Source organism: Schistocerca gregaria, chromosome 4, assembly GCF_023897955.1.
Source record: "Schistocerca gregaria isolate iqSchGreg1 chromosome 4, iqSchGreg1.2, whole genome shotgun sequence".
Taxonomy (NCBI): Eukaryota; Metazoa; Arthropoda; class Insecta; order Orthoptera; family Acrididae; genus Schistocerca; species Schistocerca gregaria.
Window position 1 is genome coordinate 400,517,608 of NC_064923.1, and position 15,889 is coordinate 400,533,496.

The window sequence follows — 15,889 nt, forward strand, 5'->3', positions numbered from 1 at the left end:
TTGGTATTATTTCGGTGATTAACATATCAAAAATTTATGAGGAACTTGGCAGTATGAGCCCACTTACCAGTATGACATTGTACCCCCTCTGGCTTGATGAATGCAGTTATTTAGTTAGTATGGGGGTCATAAAGCCACTGTATCCTATTCAGACACACAATGGTCCATAACTGATACAACTGGGCCTTGACATCCTGGATACTGGCTCTGGGATAAAGTTGTTGCTCAAGCTGTTCCCACATATGTTCTACTGGGGACAGATCTGAGGATTTTGCTGGCCAGTTGTGGACAAACATTCCACTGTTGGAAAATGACACAGCGATACTGTCCTGTGAGAGAAACACCTGAGGATGTAGGATGTCCGTGACAGTCATTATCTGAAGTCATACCAGATGGCTCCCAACACCATACACCACATGCAACACTGATGCACTTCATCAAAACATTGAAAACTGAGGCCTCACTCTATGTCCTCCCATATTGTGCAGAGTCACAATTCATTGCTGAATACAATGTGACACTATTCATCAACAGTCCATTCTTCCTGGTCACAATCCTACTCCAAATACAAATGTTTGTGTTGGACAGTAATTCCCTAGTCCAACTGCTACTAGTCTCCAGCCAACAGTGCAGGATGAAACAGAAAGTTGCAGAGAGTCCATTTACTTGTTCTCAGACGGAAGGTGCAGATGTGAAGGAGTTACAAGTTCCTTAGTGCACAATTTGACAATTTTCCTTGTGGTGGTCAGATGGCATCGACCAGAACCTTGATGACAAGTGTGCTGCCCTCGCATACAGTCCAACATGGGACAACTGTCACATCCAAATGCCCCACAAATCTTGATAATCCATGATTTGACCAGCCTGCCAAATGTAAATCCACAATGAGACCCATTTCAAATTCTGTCAGGTTCTGATAATGCAGTCTCTTATGCATATGCGGCATATCTGTGTACTTCATTGTGATCATTTAACATCTGATGCTCTTCACAGCCCTTATATACCCCACCAGCCCTGAGAACAATACTGAATATTAACAACACTAATGCACTCTGGTGGCTATTCTGTCACACAGAATTGCATCTATGTCATTTAAATACCCACAGAGTGTACTTACATGTATGAATTTATGTTGACATTCAAGCACGTCTTATGCGTGCTTCACAAATTTTTGTCAGGCTGTTTTAAGTGACCATCTTTGGTCACATACAAGTTCCTTTTCAATGTTTTAATACCACAGTTAGTTGACAATGTGTGTGCAAGAAAACTCCAAAAACTTGGGGCAATTTCACCATAGACTATCAGTGAAGCAGGTTATCACAATATGCAAATATTTTACAGTGCTGTAGTTTTTCTTCACTAGCACTCATAATTTTTCACATTTATATTCTTCATGACAGGTTATACATAGACAGTAGAAAGTGACAGAGAGGCTCATTAACAGTATCCATCAAACTGGGGCCATACAATGATGATGAAGATGATATACACAACCTCCCCCAGGTGTGGCTCCTTCACCACACCCAGCTGAAGTTTCAAGTGAATCTCTGAAAACTTGCTGATGGAGCTATCACTCCTAAATATGTACAAGAAATAAAAAAAAATTATGATGCATGTAAATGCCAGTTATTAGTTTCTTATTGATTAAAATACCAAAGTTGGCAGTTAATTTAAGTGTTAACTTGTTGATAGAGAAAAATATGAGGAATTAACATTAAAATGTTTTAAATGAATTTTAAAACTGTTTACTGGGACACTGTCATACCAAAAATTAATCAATTAACTAATTAATTCAGTAAGATTAAGAGAAAATGCAATGAGCACCACACGTGGCTAGTGCTATACAGAGAAAATTAACTTTTCAGGCACATACAACCAGTTAGTTGCACATAACATTAGTACAATGCACAGCATGTTAACTGCTTATACAACCACATGAAAAAGTTGTTCTTTGGAATGTTGTTCAAATAGCCTCCTGCACTGGCTTGGATGTCAATAATGTCATCAAAATGTTTACCTTTGATGTGAATTTCTCCACTTTTTGGTTTTCATGGCAGATTAATATTGATAGCAGTAAGTCTGTGATGTAGACGCAGATGATTTTTTCTTGAAAAGAATTGTCCATGTTTTGCATTTCAATGAAGTTGTGGCAGTCGTCCACAGTTCGTTTTTATTTGGGAATCGAGTGGTGTGGGACAAACTTTGCACACACTGTTCTCTTCTTCAACACATTTTGAAGAATTTATTTAGACATGTTGCTCCATTGTGTTTTGTGAGACAACAGCACTGACTCACTATAGCTGCAACCCCACTAATTAAAGCTTTCTGTTTTTTACTGTTGTTAGCTCAAGCTGTCACCGTAGTTACTGCACTGGCTTTACTTAGATGCTGGGAACAAAATCAGTCTCACAACTTTCTGGATGAATGGTGACAAACAAGTAACTCAAACAACAATTATTAAAATAATATATTTTCCTTAAGTTCTGCAAATATTATTTATTTGTTCATGTATTGTATCTGAGCCTCTTAGACCACTGGTGATAATATTAGCAGAAGGTCAAGAAAGTGTTTCCCTTTTTAATATTACTGTCGAGTTACGTCAAGATTCAGCTATGTGAAAGAAGATACATTTTCTAGTGCAATGCAAAGAACACATCAATATTCCAGGGCAAAACGTGGTTGGACACTGTGTTACTTAAATGTGATGCCAACAGTTTGCTAAACGAATGTCAAACTTTTAGCGGTTCAACATAACAGTTTCTGCTGAATGAACTCACCAATCCACAGCAGTTAGAACCAACAATTACAACTGCTATCACTAGAACCCCTGTCCAATATGATGCTTCAAAACATAAACGGAGCAAAATATTCCTCCAGTGCCTTAAACTACTGTGTTCATGTGAACACATTTGTGTATAAACTGGTAAATATTCTCACGTTCTTGGAAAAATGTCATGCATAATGACCACAAATGTGTTGGTCAAATTACATATCTGTACAAATTTTGAAGCTTCTTATTCAGCAAATGGACTAAATGCTGGGTACAGCTTAGTTAGCATCGTCAGTACTGGCTTCCACAAAATGAAGCAGTGTTGAAAGCAGTTCCTAGACAGAGAAGCCTTCGAATTAATAGCTATACTTTCCCTTTAGCACACTGAAGGGCCTATATTCAACCATAACATTGCATCAGCATGTTTTGCCCAAAATGTCAAAGCTCTCTTTGCAACATACCAAACATAATTCCTTCCTTGGCATGCCTCTTGGACTAACACTTTGTCAACTAAAAAGATACAACAAAGGCCACCTGCAGCTCACGTGAAGAGGTCAGAAGCAGATACCAATGAATTATGGAGCAGGACGTAACAATGCAGAAAACAGCTCTGTCATCCCACGTTTATACAGTTCTACAGTCAGGAGTAAATTCTGTAGCTTTAAACGTCTATTACAGTATCTACAGCATATAATTTATGTTTTACATTACACTAGCGACAAAGCAAATGAAAGCAATAACTACCATTGTTAAGCCCACTACAAAATATATTTAACCTAACACATGATGTCAGGTATGTGCAAACTTCAGCTACTAAAGAAGAAAGGTAGTCTGCTTCCAACAACAGAAAAGCTTTTATTATGCAACACATTACTCCACACATGTTCAAAACTTTTCTCTTAGTCCTTTAATTTTCTTTGTTTGTTACACTCCTTTACATTTCATGCCATGTATCATCATGTCTAAAAAGCTTGTTAATATTATTGGAGCTGTAACTGCTGCATATTTCAGTTTCTTGGGTTTCATCCACTATCAGACACACAATGAAACTGGTTTACTATCAAATACTAATGCCCCTCCCTGACAACTACATTGATCCTAAGTATATTAGCAACAAAAGTTAGCAATTAGTATAAAATAATTGTCTAATTCATCATTTTAACTGCCGTGGAGATTAATAACTGAATTCATATTAGGTAATACGAAATACTGTACCCTGCCTTACTAACAGATATACTTATCACCCAGTACCCATGACAAACATTTTAACAAAACTAAACAAACTTATTAAGAATAAACTCTTCAAACAGTTCCCCTCTTCCCAATTACTTTTAACAAAACTAAACAAACTTATTAAGAATAAACTCTTCAAACAGTTCCCCTCTTCCCAATTACAATCATAAAAAACTGATAAATAATTAATCTAATCTTTTATACATTTTCCCTTCTCAACTACAGCCAACTTTTGGTCAACGAGAAAATAACTGCAAAATAAGCAAACAGATCAGTAAAAGTTTCACTATTACACACGAGTGTAGGTTATCAAATTAACACTACTATTTAACTACGTACCACAACAACGTTTGGAAATGATGAAACAGGAACTGGAAGTTGGGAAGGGAGAAGCGCAGGTTACTGGTAGGAACACAGCCATACTTATCCACTTGTCAATAAGTTTAGAGTTCCTCCTTACAAGCTCCAATGAAGATTCCTTTACTGTCAACAATGACACAATAGTTACTTCTTCATAATTTATTTAATGACTGTAATTTCTTACAGTGTAAGTGCTACTGGATGTGGTATTCTGAACAATCACAAACAGGAATATCTACCATGAAGGAAACAAAATGATAGCAGAACACATTTTCTGGAAGTTCAAACTCTTACAGCATATAAGCTCACACGTCTTAAATTAATGTTTTGTTTTCCTACTTCATCCACACATCACATGAGGTAAACAAGAGTGAACCTAATTTTTTATATTTCAGGCTGTGGTCTCATTTCTTTTTGACCTACAAATAGTTACTACAAAGTATTAAAAATTATTTTAAACTGCTCAATAAATATCATTAAGGTCGTCCAGGAAACATTCACTGCCACCCTTATCCAGTGTTTAAAATAACTCTTCAACTTTTTGCATCATCATTTCCTGGGTCATTTATTCAGTCATAAACTGTTCCACCCTTGTGAAGGAATGTTTTGTGTTGCGCATCTCTTTGCGCACTCATTGTTTTAGAAAACACTTACTAATCCACCAAAGTTCTCTTAAACATAATCTAGCAGACCCTAGTTTTTAAATACAGTTTGTCTGTCAGTAAATTTTTCAGTTCTGGAATTGAAAAAATATGGGGCAGGTAACTGATTGCAAAAACTTCAAAACTGTCACTAAAATCTAGATCATCTTACAGAAAAAAGTAAAGAAGTTTTTTTTTCCCTCAGATGATGAATTCAAGGGTACAATGAATGTATGATGTACAAGAAGTAAGGCAAACAATTCCTTCATTTTTAATACTAAAGCCACTTACATTACATCAAACTAATCTGGGGCTATTTCGTATCACACAATGGGAGATGCGGTCTTACTTTGAAACTAATGTAGAAGCTCTTCCACACAAAATGTTCTTAACATAATTTACAAAGGATACTTTCAAGCCAACACGTTCCATACCAAAATATTAATAATAATTTGTTTACTTGTTGTTATACAACTGTTTGTTTAACCTAAATAAAACTCAGTACAACACTGAAGAAAAATTAATAATTCACGTGCAAAATATATTCAAACTTCTTATATAGCTTTATTAACAAAGCACTGGAAACATTCTGAAAATTGTAATTACTGCTGGCCTGTGAAATTACTGTGATACTGAACCAACACTATTTTATTTCAAATATTTCTTTTTCTCCCTTCAGAGTTGAATCCATCACCACATATATTGCTTGATTTCGTACTTTGATTTAAGTTTCTATTTTCATTCGTGCAAAACGTCTCATCTTCTGAAAGTGGATGAATCTTTTCGATACATCTTGTACAGCTACTCTTTTACCAAGCAATATGAGCAGAACAATTGATGGTTTCCTTCTCTAAATGACATCTTGTTCCTCCCCAAAACCCAATAACCCTCCTCGACAGGATTTGATTTCTTATTTACAATATGCAATGTGTCTGTCAGACAGACTGTAAGCAAACAAAAGATCTTCGTGCCTGTTAAATACTAGTAAATGTCAATAAAATCACCAACCTCTCATTCCCTCAAGCACAACTTTTCCTCTCATCATTTCCACCCATCTTGATGATGTCTGCACCCTGATCCTTATAACTAACTAATTCAATTTGTAATTGCTACATTATCTGCACTTTTCTACAGTAGCCAGTAGTCATCTGCATGCTGCTATTCTATTTTCCAATATGACCCTACCAATTCCTTGCCCCAAACATCATTTCCTCGCTCAGCTACCTACCATCACCATCTCAGTTGCTGAAAAGGATGCACACTCTATTTTCCCTGCCCATCTAAGAAATTGTTTTGAAAAAGATGTATTTTAAGATGGTCACATCTCCTCTTTCTTATGTGGCCTCAAAACACAGAAAAATACAAGTACTCTCACAAAACACACACACACAAAACAACAACAAAAGCATAACAGCACACAAATAAAATAGGTACATCCTGAGCATTTCCTTATAATCTATATGCAGACTTTCAGTTCAAAACTTTGCACCAATGGGTAAAGATATGATTCAACAGAAGAAGAAGAGGATTAGGAGACGGTATAGAGTGAAGAGTTAAGACAGTAAGTTCTTGTCTAATTGGACTTTTTCCACATACAACTTACAGTTACTAGCAGGAATTTGATTTGGCGGCTGTGGTACCATGCCTGCAGCCTGTGGACCCAGTCCAATCATCTGAGCATTACCAGTGCCTGAAATATAATAGTACACAACCATGTTTTCAAAAAGAAATAATTATCCTTCACAAGACATAAAACAAGGAAGTATTACCTACATTGTCTACTTTACTTTTCTATAGGTGCCTAGTTGTTACAAAACAACACTTGTGCAAATGTGTGAATAATAAATTATTCTAGAATCAAATTATACTGCACAGCACTAACTGAATCAAAACTTCAAGAAAGGTTTTGATGTTTCGCTCAACAAGACAACAGCATGTTGCTTGTGTCACCTTTCTGAAATGTAAGCCAATTTTCCATCTATAATTGTCACTGTGCTGACACAACAAATGAACATTACTTCCTTACTTTCTCTGCATTCTTTCATCAGCTCTCTGTCAGTCTCACACACTTTATCAGATTTCACTTTTTCCACTTTTTTTTCCATTTCCTCATTTACCTGTCCTCAGTGTATGTTTCTCCTTACACCTCACCCAAGTTGTTTTTGAGTTTTCAATGTGCTTCTTTGCTTTTTCTCCCAGTCTAACATGTTAACTGCCCTGGTTGTTATTCCATACTTCCAGTTTTCAGCTCTTATTGTGGTAATTTCTTTCACTGCTACAAGTTTAGTGCTGCAATTGTCAGTATTGTACTCTGTAAACACCAGTCAAGGCTGAGTGTTTGTGCTCAAAAGTTATCAGTATATGCATAGCAAAATGTTCCCTTCAGCTTCAATTATGTTTTCAAATTATCTGAAAGTATCAGTGCTTTATGGTACATTAATGCTATTTTTACCAATTTTACATTGAGAATTATTGCTCAAAATTATCTTTAGATGAAATATTTTGAAACTATCAGTCAAACAATGTTTAACATTGGAGTTCCTATAAAATATGTTGCACTACTTGGATACATATGGCGTCAACTAAGTTCACCAATGATATCATCTTAATTGTCATCTTTGGTCAGTAGTTCAGATTTCAGTCAGAGTGGACGATTATGTTAATACAATGATCAAAACACAAAATCGCATTGAAATATACCACTAATATAATATTAATTAGTTCAATCTCAAAAAACACCAAGAAGTTTTCTAAAAAATGCTAGATGTACTTGAGAAAATAAGCACAGTAACAGAATTTTGTCATGGAATTACAAGCAGTAATCAGAAGCTTTAACCATCTAGTGGTTTGGTTTGCTTTGTGGTATTAAAGGGAGCAGACTGCTACGGTCATCGGTCCCTTTTTCCGGAACTTAAAAACACCCACACAGAATATAAACAAACAATGGACATGACAACAGACAACATAGGACAAGAAAGACACAGACTGAGACCAGACAAAAGGAATTAAAATCACACAGAGTGTGACAATGGTTGGCTGACCAGAGAGACAAAAAAGGAAAAGCTAAAAAATAACCCAGTCTAAATTTGTAGGCCAAAGGCCAGACTCATAACAAAAAAATGACAAACACTCAGAGTAAGTGATAAAAAACCCCTGCCCGAATAAAACGCAAAACTAAGCCTGTCATGGCAGTGTCATCTGTTAAAAGGGCAGGGAACGTATCAGGCAGCACAAATGCCTGCCTGAGCACAGCTAAAAGCGGACAGACCAACAAAATGTGGACCCTGTCAAAGCCGCCCCGCAGCGACACAGAGGCTCAGTAAATATCTATGTGTCAGCCGGGTGTGGCCAATGCGGAGCCGACAAAGGACAACTGAGTCCCTGCGAATGGCTTGATGACCGCCACACAGTCGTCGTCTCCTTCATAGCACGGAGTTTCTTGAGTGTGGTCAGATCGCACGATTCAGCATCCCAAAGCGCGAAAACTTTATGGCGTAAGACTGCTCGCAAATCAGTCTCTGGGAAGTCAATGTCCAGAGTTGGTTCACTGGTGGCCTGTTTGGCCAAGCAGTCAACATGTTCACTGCCCAGGAAGCCGACATGACCAGGGGTCCACACAATCACCACAGGCGGCCGCAACGGGCAAGAGTAAGGAGGGACTCCTGGACAGCCATCATTAGACGAGAGCGATGGAAACACTGGTTGATAGCTTGTAAACTGCTCAGGAAGTCGCTACAGATAACGAAGGACTCACCTGAGCAGAAGCGGATATACTCTAGGGCACGAAAGATGGCGAACAGCTCAGCAGTGAAAACGCTACAGCCAGCCGGATGTAAGCATTGTTCATAATAGTCCCCTAGAGTGAGAGCGTAACTGACATGACCAGCAACCATTGAACCGTCAGTGTAAACAACGCCAGAGCCCTGATACGTGGCAAGGATGGAAAGTAAGTGGCGGCGGAAGGCCTCTGGAGGGAGTGAGTTCTTCGGGCCCTGTGCCAATTCATGCCGAAGAAAAGGGTGGGGCGCACACCACGGGGGTGTACGCAGGGGGGCCCAGAAAGGACGTGGTAGAGGGAAAACCCCAAGCCCAGAGAGAAGCTCCCCGATGAGAACCGCGATTGAACAACCCAACCAGGGCTGATGTTCTGGGAGATGGACGACCGACTGAGGGAAAAGGAGACGATAATTAGGATGCCCGAGCAATCTACAAACATGTGTAGCATAAGCGGCCAGTAGACAGTGGCGCCGTAACTGCAGTGGAAGGACACCTGCCTCCACAAGTTTGCTGTTCACAGGGCTGGTCCGGAAAGCACCAGTGGCAAGTCGGATCCCGCTGTGAAGAATTGGGTCCAGCACCCGCAACGCAGAAGGGGGTGCTGAACCGTGAGCCAGGCTCCCATTATACAGAAGGGACTGGATTAACGCCTGGTGGAGCCATAAGAGGGTAGATCGGTCGGCGCCCCAGCTGGTGTGGCTCAAGCATCACAGAGCATTACGATGCCGCCAACACATCTGTTTAAGCTGCCAAATATGTGGGAGACAAGTAAACTGGGCATCAAAAACCACACCCAAAAACTGAAGTGTCTCCATCACAGCAAGAGGTTCACCATCAAGATAAAGCTGCGGCTCAGGGAGAATTGTGCGCCGCCGGCAGTAATGCATAACGCAGGACTTTGCAGCCGAAAACTAGAAGTCATGCACTACAGCCCAAGACTGCGCCTTGTGAATAGTGCCCTGCAGCTGCCGTTCAGCAGCTGCAATGCCAATGGAGCTATAGTAGAGGCAGAAGTTGTCAGCATACAAGGAAGGTGAGACAGACGTTCCCACCACAGCAGTGAGCCCGTTAATTGCAATTAAAAATAGGCGGACACTTAAGACAGATCCCTATGGTACCCCGTTCAAGCGGAAGGAACAATGTGACAGAAAATTTCATATGAAAATCGGCAGCGGACCCCTAAGACGCCAACCATGAAGCGTAGAGAGGATGTGATGGCGCCATGTCATATCATACACCTTCCGCATGTCAAAAAAGACAGCGACGAGGTGCTGACGGTGGGCAAATGCCATACGGATGGCAGATTCCAGGCTAACCAGATTGACGTTGGGCAAAGGTCGTATGGATGGCAGACTCCAGACTCACCAGATTGTCGGCAGCAGAGCGGCCTTTATGCAACACACCCTGAGACGGAGCCAGAAGGCCCCGAGACTCGAATACCCAACTCAACCACCGGCTCACCATGCATTCGAGCAACTTGCAAAGAACGTTGGAGAGGTTAATGGGGAGGTAGCTGTCCACCTCCTATAGGTTCTTGCCAGGTTTCAAAATGAGGATAACAATGCTTTCCCGCCATTGCAACAGAAACTGACTCTCGAGCCAGATACGGTTGTAAAGGTCGAAGAGGCGTCGCTGGCAGTCCACTGAGAGGTGTTTCAGCACCAGACAGCGGATGCAATCTGACCCGGGAGCTGTAGCAGGGCAAGTGGCTAGGGCACTATGGAATTCCCACTCACTGAATGGAACATTGTAGGATTCAGGATGGCGGGTGTGAAATGAAAGGCTCCGACGTTCCAACCACTCTTTAATGGAGCAGAAGGCCAGTGGCTAATTCACAGAAGCGGAACTCAGAGCAAAATGGTCTGCTAAGCAGTTTGCAATTATGTCAGAGTCAGTACAAACTGCTCCATTCAGTGATAGCACAGGGATGCTGACAGGGGTCCGATAGCCATAGAGGCGCCTAATCTTGGCCCAAACCTGCGATGGAGAGATATGGAGGCCAATGGTGGAGACATACCATTCCAGCACTCCTGCTTGTGTTGGTGAATGATGCGGCAGGCCTGCGCACGGAGCTGTTTAAAGGCAATAAGGTTTTCTAATGAGGGATACCGCTTGTGATGCTGGAGTGCCCGCCTGCGATCTTTAATCGCCTCGGTGATCGCAGGCAACCACCAAGGCACAGTCCTCTGCCGAGGGGACCCAGAAGAACGGGGAATGACAGATTCTGCGGCAGTAATGATGCAGGTGGTGATCGAGTGAACTACCACATCAATGGCTTCATTAGAAAGAGGCTCAATGACGGCAGTGGAGGAGAACAAGTCCCAGTCAGCCTTATTCATAGACCATCTGCAAGGGTGCCCAGAAGAGTGATGCTGTGGCAGTGACAGAAAGATCAGGAAGTGGTCACTACCACACAGGTCGTCATGCAAACTCCATTGGACAGACAGTAAGAGGCTAGGGCTGCAAATCAAAAGGTCAATGGCGGAGTACGTGCCATGCGCCACACTGAAATGTGTCAAGGCACCATCATTTAAAATGGAAAGGTCGAACTGTGCCAATACATTCTCAACAGTGGCGCCTCGACCTGTTGCCACTGACCCATCCCACAGAGGGTTGTGGGCAATGAAGTCGCCCAGTAACAGGAAAGGTAGCTGCAATCAGGCTATCAGTGCAGCCAGGACATGCTGCGGACATCACCATCTGGTGGAAGATAAAGACTGCAGACAGTAACAGCCTGTGGCATCCACACTCGAACAGCGACAGACTCTTAAGGCATTTGTAGAGGGACAGATTCGCTGTGAAGGGAGTGAAGGACGTAGATGCAGATGCCACCAGATACACTTTCATAAGCTGCCCGGTTCCTATAATAACCCCAATATCCACGCAGGGCAGGGGTTCACATTACCAGAAACCAAGTTTCTTGAAGAGCAACACAGAGGAAAGGGTGAAGGCTGAGAAGCTGTTGGAGCTCAGCAAGATGGTGGAAGAAACCGCTGCAGTTCCACTGGAGGACGATACTGTCCATGGCTGAGAAATGCGTGAAGGGACTAGGGAGGCAGATTGTGCTGCTGGGTCACCTGCTGCCATCGATTGAGCACCTGTGCTACCTGACGGACCGGCGAGGTTGAGGTCCTCACCGGATGCCAGGATCTCCACCTCATCCTCAGACGCAGAGCTCGAAGGTTGCAGTCGGGTGGGTGCCACCGCAAGTTCCTTGGCCTTAGAGGTCATCCTCTTGGATTTCTCATGCTGCTCCTTGGGTTTCACTGGCTGGAAGGGCTTCTCTGATTCAGACTACGGGACAGAGTAGGATCGCGAAGCCCTACGACCAGCTAGTTGTGGGCACTTATGCCATTGCCGGGCGTCGGCCTTCGCGCTTTTGGAAACCAGGGAAGGGAGGGGCCCAAGGAACCCCCTGCGAGCAAGAGAAGCCGAAGAACGTGGACGCTTCTCCAGCTTAGAAGCGGGGATGGATGTCCCCGGTGTGTGTGTGTGTGTGTGTGTGGAGAGGGCGAGGGAGGGGGGGGGGGGGGGGGGGGGAAGAGTTGCTCCCAAGATAGGTGGCGCAGGAGCAACAGGGGGGATGGTGCCCCCTAGGGGCAAGGGTGCATGTGCTGTGCGGTTCGGCGATCCCACTGGAACAGATGGGGCTAAAACAGTTGTCATTGCAGTGGCATATGAGGCAGTCATTCGCACAGGAGAGTTGTTCATATTACCTCTTAGCCTCAGTATAGGTCAGTTGGTCCAGAGTCTTATATTCCATGATTTTGTGCTCTTTCTGTAAGATCCTGTAGTCTGGCGAGCAAGGTGAATGATGCTCTCCGCAGTTGACATAGATGGGAGGCGGGGCAAATGGGGTATTGGGATGTGATGGACGTCCGCAATCACGACATGTGAGGCTGGAAGTATGGAAGTACAGCTGAAAGACATATGACCAAACTTCCAGCACTTAAAGCACCGCATTGGGGGAGGGATTTAGGGCTTGACATCACTCCAGTAGACCATCACCTTGATCTTTCCAGTAATGTATCACCCTCGAAGGCCAAGATGAAGGCACTGGTAGGAAACTCATTATCCCTCGGACCCCGATGAACGCGCCGGATGAAATGAACACCTTGACGCTCTAAGGTGGGTGCAACTCGTCATTAGATTGCAAAAGTAGATCCCTATGGAAAATAATACCCTGGACCATATTTAGACTCTAAAGTGGTGTGATGGTAACGTTAACATCCCACAACTTGTCACAAGCAAGTAACCTTCGTGACTGGGCAGAGGATGCCATTTTTATCAAAACTGACCCAGAGCGCATTTTGGACAATCCCTCCACCTCCCCAAACTTGTCCTCTAAATGCTCTACGAAGAACTGAGGCTTTGTGGACATGAAAGACTCCCCATCAGCTCTTGTACAAATTCGGAACCGGGGCGAATAACTTTCACCGCCATCCTGAGACTTATGCTCCTCCCACGGTGTGGCCAGGGAGGGGAACGTCCTGAGAACGCTTTGAGACTTCTGGCGGCTGGCCACCAGCGAGAGATGATGTACCACACTTCATTGCGGGTCATCTGCCCTGATGCCACCCACTCCGAACAAGGGCCCTCCCCACGGACGCCACCCAGCCTCAGCAAGGGCCACCTGGCAGGATGGCCATTGCCGGGAGTCCTGATGCCCCAGGTAGATAGGCATCTACTCCTTGGCATATGTGGGGGGTTAACGGCGCAGGCATCAGCAGAGTGATCCCTGTGTTGTCAGGGGGCTACAACCAACAGGGTACATGGCGGCCCCACCACAACGGACTGGCTACTGTGCTAGAACTTAGGTGCAAAAGTGTCCAAGGTCGTTGCCTCAGCAAAAATCAACACTGCACAGTGCATTGTGGAAATCGCACCCGGAACGTATCCTCACCCAAGAGGTGGAAAACGAGCGGGACAGCATTGCAATGATGAGAAAGCCGGCTAAAGGTCTCAACACACAGCGGATACTGTGCACCATGTAAGGCGCCCTTCCCCAATTGGCTCTCTCTTCGGAAGAATTTAGAAAGATGGAGGTCAAACCCTAATGGGACCATCACTTTAAAGGCCGAAACAGTTGAGACTCCTTTTAGTCACCTCTTACAACAGGCAGGAATACTGTGGGCCTATTCTAAGCCCCAAACCTGCAGGGGGGTAATCATATAGTGTCGTCAATACGTGGAAGCAATGAATTAGCACTGATGGGTTATCTTATCCATAGCAATATGGCAATAATTCACAAACAAAAGTTACTTTGCCACACTAAAGGTGCCACAATTTTGAGCAAATTTAACATCTTGCCCAGAGAATGTTTAAGGTAACATTCATATGACCCTCTGTATAGTGCTGATATTTCGATTATGAAAGTTTCTGAGCATTGTAAGAAACAAGGAAAAAGTTACAAAATTTAAGAGCATAAAATTTTCTCTCTGCACTGCTCCAGTGTTCCCTTTCATGAAATTTTTAGGGATATACTTCTCTTCAACGGTATATAGTTCTAAAATTTTCAGTCTGACCATCTTTGAACTTCTGAGACATCAGTTACAGTTTGTATTCTGGGTGGTGATGTACGAGCTGCTTCTTACCTTGCCTTGCCAATGTTTGGAGTGCATTTATGGGATCCTGCATTGTTTGCCCTGCTCCTCCAGCAGGGCCATTCATCCCTTGGCCTTTCTTTGCATCTAAAAACAACAATAATCAAATCAGTGTCATACTAAAAAGATACAATAATTAATCAGAATACATACTATTACTCACTCAGTTCTCTGACATGAAGAATAAGTCTTGCAACAAAGCTCAGATATTCCTCCTGAAACAGAGAGAGAAAAAGTGTTCTGAGAGTGACTCTTTCAGTCTCTAAACAGAAATGAATACAATGACAAAATCTGGAGGAACTGATTTTCAATTTTTAACACTGACTTGCGGAAGTAACAAACCTTACATGTAAGTAATCAGGTTTTTGAAAGTGGAGCATAGCTTACCAAGCTTTAGAATTTATTTTCACTAACCCGGAATTATTTTAAACCTATAACACTATCTTTGCACTTGACCAACTTGCATGTTTAGAATATACCCATCTCCATAGCCAAGGCCACTAATGCACGCATGTGCAGCGGCATATCACTCTGAAGTATGACGGTTTTAATCCTGGTAGTGGATGAAATTTTCACTGCCAGTACTTGGCCAACAAGGGGAGGAGAGGTGGTGGTATAAGGTTTCTGTTCTGGTCACCAGTCTTTGCACCAAAGTCCTGGATTAAATTTCAAACCTCTCCCAGTACCTCGAAGTACCTGCGAGAATGTTGTTGGTGATCAATCTGCCAGACAGGGTTGTTAATATCAGCAGCCAACTTTATGTTTTTCACGAAGAGTGGGCTACGAGCCAGCACCATGTTTCACCCTCTCCCTTCCCTTCATCCATGACAGCACAAATCCAACATGACGCTGAACAAGCGAACATCACAGTCATTTCATAGCATGTTGGAGGAAAACAATGACAAATCACCTCCACAGGTGCAGAATTCCTCCTGCATCTGCTCCCACTATGCACATTCCGTGAGTATGGAACTATTATTATATTTACAATTTATTGACTTTTCCTTATTTTGAACAAACTGAGTTATTAGATACAAATTTATAAACAAACATTTGAGACACACTACATGAATAAAAAAAAAAGAGGATAGTTTGAAAACGCAATCCCTAAGGAGATTACAGAACTCATAAGGTCACTAAAAAGTAATAATTCTGTTCACTATGACTGTGTTTTTAACAGCGTTCTGATGCTGACTAGATAGAACTACTCTTCAGTTGCATTTGTAAACTTTCAATGACTAAGCCTATTTCCTCACAGGTTATAGAACCACCCATAAATGTCACTGAAGATATTTCACTCATCTTGGCTTTCATAACAGTTTCTCCATAGAAAAACATTCACACATGATGTCCTAGTAAAACAAGAAAAACTATCCTATTGGCACATTCTGCAACCTTGTTGTGTTCTGTGAACCACAAAATTCAATGTAGGAAACTAAAATGTTATGACAATGGCATTCCTCCAGCAGGGATGGAGTCTTCCCTTCCTAACAGAAATAAGAAGG

At 42.4% G+C, this 15,889-nt stretch overlaps 1 protein-coding gene across 4 annotated transcripts in view; it reads right to left on the reverse strand.

Annotated features, from left to right (window-relative positions):
- Nucleotides 1-15,889, reverse strand: part of LOC126268040 (mediator of RNA polymerase II transcription subunit 15) — a 129,625-nt gene that overhangs the window by 88,029 nt on the left and 25,707 nt on the right. For 2 of the 4 annotated variants that reach the window (XM_049973465.1, XM_049973464.1), the window contains exons 3-6: nt 14,548-14,599; nt 14,376-14,471; nt 6,608-6,694; nt 4,343-4,486 (exon numbers count right to left, since the gene is read on the reverse strand). In XM_049973465.1, coding sequence (XP_049829422.1) covers nt 4,343-4,486; nt 6,608-6,694; nt 14,376-14,471; nt 14,548-14,599 — 379 coding nt within the window. The remainder of the gene's footprint in view (nt 1-4,342; nt 4,487-6,607; nt 6,695-14,375; nt 14,472-14,547; nt 14,600-15,889) is intronic. The other 2 variants (XM_049973468.1, XM_049973466.1) reach the window with 1 other exon arrangement.